Here is a 4,455-nt window from a genome sequence, read left to right as displayed (position 1 = left end):
TTATTCAACATTTTATATTTATTCATCCTTTTTTTGCCACTTGTTTATCATCAGAATTCTTTTTTAAAGATAACTAATCTTTTTGATTTAATACACTTGCTTATTACTTTGAATTTTTATGATTAATTCATTAAGCTAAAAGTTTTAAAATAAATAAATTTGTGTAAATTTTAAATAAATATCAAAATAGAATAAACTTTTAAATTAATAATTATTCTTTAAATTAATAAATAAAATACTTTTAGCTGAATAATAAAAAAAAAAATCAAATAAAAGATATCAAATAAATTCAAAGAGCTTTTTTATTTTTTTTTCATTTTTATAGTTTAAAATATCACAATCCAAAATAATAAAACTGTTTTTTACCTAAGTTCAAGTGTTAAATTTTAGAGATTAATGCATTTTGCTAGACCAGAACCTAAACCTGATGCACCTTCGTCACCAATTTAATTCTTACTTTTTAAATATTGAAGAAAAAATATATCATTAAGTTTTTAATTAGAAGGAAAAAATGAAGAAAAAATATGAACTAATAAGATAGATTAATTAATAATAAAAGCAAAAGTTGAAAATAAAATGATGAATGACTTAAATTAACAAAGAAAGAACAAAAAAAAAGCAAGCACAATAAAAAGAAAAAGAAAAAAAAGCTTTATTGTTTTTAATTAGTTTTTATAATTAAAAATATCACAATCCAAAACAAATAAACTGTTTTTACCCAAGGTGAAGTGTCAAATTTGAAAGATTAATACAATTTGCTAAACCAGAACCTAAGCCTTATGCACCCATTGCACCAATTTAATTTTCTCTTTTTAAATTTTGAAGAAAAAATATATAATTAAATAGTTAATTAGAAGGAAAAAATGAAGAAAAAATATGATATAATAAGTTAGATTAATTAATAATAAAAGCAAAAGTTCAAAATAAAATGATGAATAAGTTAAATTAACAAAGAAAGAACAATAAAAAAGTAAGCACAATAAAAAGAAAAAGAAAAAGAAAAAAGAGCTTTATTGTTTTCAATTAGTTATTATAATTAAAAATATCACAATCCAAAACAAATAAATTGTTTTTACTCAAGGTGAAGTTTCAAATTTGAGATATTAATGCAATTTGCTAAACCAGAACCTAGGCCTGATGCACCCATTGAACCAATTTAATTTTAACTTTTTAAATATTGAAGAAAAAATATATCATTAAATAGTTAATTAGAAGGAAAAAATTAAGAAACACAATAAAAAGAAAATGAAAAAATAGCTATATTGTTTTTAATTACTTTTTATAATTAAAAATATCACAATCCAAAACGAATAACCTGTTTTTACCGAAGATTAAGTGTCAAATTTGAGAGATTAATGAAATTTGCTAATGCAGCACCTAAGCCTGATGCACCTTCGTCACCAATTTAATTTCCACTTTTTAAATATTGAAGAAAAAATATATCATTAAATAGTTAATTAGAAGGAAAAAATGAAGAAAAAATATGAAATAATAATATAGATTAATTAAAAATAAAAGCAAAAGTTGAAAATAAAATGATGAATGAGTTATATTAACAAAGAAAGAACAAAAAAAAAGTAAGCACAATAAAAAGAAAAAGAAAAAAGAGCTTTATTGTTTTTAATTAGTTTTTATAATTAAAAATATCACAATCCAAAACAAATAAACTGTTTTTACCTAAGTCTAAGTGTCAAATTTGAGAGATTAATACATTTTGCTAATGCAGAACCTAAGCCTGATGCACCTTCGTCACCAATTTAATTTTCACTTTTTATATATTTATGAAAAAATATATCATTAAATAGTTAATTAGAAGGAAAAAATGAAGAAATAATATGAAACAATAAGTTTAATTAAAATTAAAAGTAAAAGTTGAAAATAAAATGATGAGTTAAATTAACAAAGAAAGAACAAAAGAAAGCAAGCAAAAGAAAAAAGAGCTTTATTGTTTTAAATTAGTTTTTATTATTAAAAATATCGCAATCTAATACAAATAAACTGTTTTTACCCAAGGTCAAGTGTCAAATTTGAGAGATTAATGCAATTTGCTAATGCAGAACCTAAGCCTGATGCACCTTCTTCACCAATTTAATTGGAACTTTTTAAATATTGAAGAAAAAATATATCATTAAATAGTTAATTAGAAGGAAAAAATGAAGAAAAAATATGAAATAAGATTAATTAATAATAAAAGCAAAAGTTGAAAATAAAATGATGAATGAGTTAAATTAACAAAGAAATAACAAAAAATAATCAAGCACAATAAATAGAAAAAGAAAAAATAGCTTTATTGTTTTTAATTAGTTTTTATAATTAAAAAAATCACAATCCAAAACAAATAAACTGTTTTTACCGAAGATTGAGTGTCAAATTTGAGAGATTAATGCAATTTGCTAATGCAGAACCTAACCCTGATGCACCTTGGTCACCAATTTAATTTCCACTTTTTAGATATTGAAGAAAAAATATATCATTAAATAGTTAATTAGAAGGAAAAAATGAAGAAAAAATATGAAATAATAAGATAGATTAATTAATAATAAAAGCAAAAGTTGAAAATAAAATGATGAATGAGTTAAATTAACAAAGAAAGAACAAAAAAAAAGTAAGCACAATAAAAAGAAAAAGAAAAAAGAGCTTTATTGATTTTAATTGTTTTTATAATTAAAAATATCACAATCCAAAATAAATAAACTGTTTTTACCCAAGGTGAAGTGTCAAATTTGAGAGATTAATGCAATTTGCTAAACCAGAACCTAGGCCTGATGCACCTTCGTCACCAATTTAATTCTTACTTTTTAAATATTGAAGAAAAAATATATCATTAAGTAGTTAATTAGAAGGAAAAATGAAGAAAAAATATGAAGTAATAAGATAGATTAATTAATAATTAGTAAATTAAAAAAGAATGAAAAAAAAAGAAAAAGGAAAATAAATTAAAAGAGCTTTAATGTTTGAAATTAACTTAAAATAAATAAACTGCTTTTATTAAGTTTAAGTTTTAATAGCAAAAAATAAAGAAAAAATATCAAATAATAAAAAAAGAATAATAAATAATAAAAATTTAAATGAATATTAAGTAAAGATAGCTAAATAATTTTTGTTTTAATAAAAATTAATAAGTAATGATAATAATTTCTATAATAAAAATTATTTATTTTAATAAATTGAAAGCTAAATATATAAAAAATATTAATAAATAATAGAAATAATATTAATTAATACAATATACCTCAGATTAATATGGAGAACCTAATGAGATAAAAGCGAAGAGTTTATAAACTTTTTTTATAAATAAATATAAATTTAAATGATATTAATAAAAAAATAAATAATTACTTCTTCTAATTTGTAATATTCGTTAATCTATTATATCATTTATTTTTTTTTTCAAAAATATTGAATAGCAATCAATTTATGGATGGATTTTAATAAATTATAAATGGAAGAAAAGAACAAATAAAATTTAATAATTAAATAATTATCAAATATTAATTTATAAATTTGCTTTTATGAAGAGATATCACAGAAAAATTAATATAATATTCATTATTTAATCTTAATATTTGTATTTAATACATACACTTAAAAATATAGTAGGAATTAGAAATGAACAGTTAGTCATATTAGAAAAAATTATAAAGAAGAAGTATAAATTAAAAAATGAATAAAATGGATATAAAAAATAAATAATTACATTTAATATTAAAAAACCATGTTTATTAATTATTTATTAATCAATTATTTTTAATCATACTATCAATAAATAAATATTAAATTATTGATTTTAGTAAATTCAATCTATTTTTAGTTTTACTAATCTTTTTATTTTTTGAGCTAATCTTTTGATTTATGTTTTTCTTTATTAAGGCAATTTACTTTTAATAATAAATATAAATTTATTTTTTAGATAATGAAAAAAATTTTACTTAAAATTATCTAATTTTAAACAAAAAAAAGTAATTACTTGATAAATATATTCAATAACTTTATATTTTTACAGTTGATAATTTCTCTGGATTTTAGAAACTTCTCATCATTACTTATAAAATAAAGATATTTTAAATAAAAACTTAAAAACTTTAACATTTTGTTTTTGAAAAGTAATAAATAAAATTTACTCTGAGCTAAAAGCTAAATTTTTAAGTTAAGTGCAGTTACTCAAGCTTAATGCAATATTTTATACTCCTTTATCACCAATTTCATTACCACTTTTCAAATAAAATAAATCAATTTATTAAGTATTTAAATTTGTTTTTAATTTAAATCAAAATATATAAAATAATTTAAACTTTTTTAGTGTTCAATAAATAAATATAAAATAATTTTACTTAAATTAAAATATGAGATTAGTTAGGAATTTGCAGTTACCAAGTACTGTACCAATAGTAGAAGCTCCATCATCGCCAATTTAATTATAGCTTTTATTAATGAAAATCATGTTTAATTAAAAAA

At 18.9% G+C, this 4,455-nt stretch overlaps 1 protein-coding gene across 1 annotated transcript; it reads right to left on the bottom strand. All coding sequences in view use genetic code 6, as the record gives it.

Annotated features, from left to right (window-relative positions):
* Positions 1-50: 50 nt before the first annotated feature.
* On the bottom strand, positions 51-4,211 carry TTHERM_002653356 (hypothetical protein; the record flags this gene model as incomplete). Its single annotated transcript, XM_012800375.1, has 10 exons — positions 51-135; positions 367-456; positions 719-808; positions 1,077-1,166; positions 1,326-1,415; positions 1,678-1,767; positions 2,009-2,098; positions 2,354-2,443; positions 2,705-2,794; positions 4,122-4,211. Coding segments are annotated over 10 exons (895 nt in total), but the record flags the coding sequence as incomplete, so codon positions are not given.
* Between the last annotated feature and the right edge of the window lie 244 nt (positions 4,212-4,455).

Source organism: Tetrahymena thermophila, assembly GCF_000189635.1.
Source record: "Tetrahymena thermophila SB210 genomic scaffold scf_8254307, whole genome shotgun sequence".
In the NCBI taxonomy this organism is placed as follows: Eukaryota; Ciliophora; class Oligohymenophorea; order Hymenostomatida; family Tetrahymenidae; genus Tetrahymena; species Tetrahymena thermophila.
The sequence above is the reverse complement of the archived record's forward strand: the minus strand, read 5'-3'. Positions and strand labels throughout refer to the sequence as shown.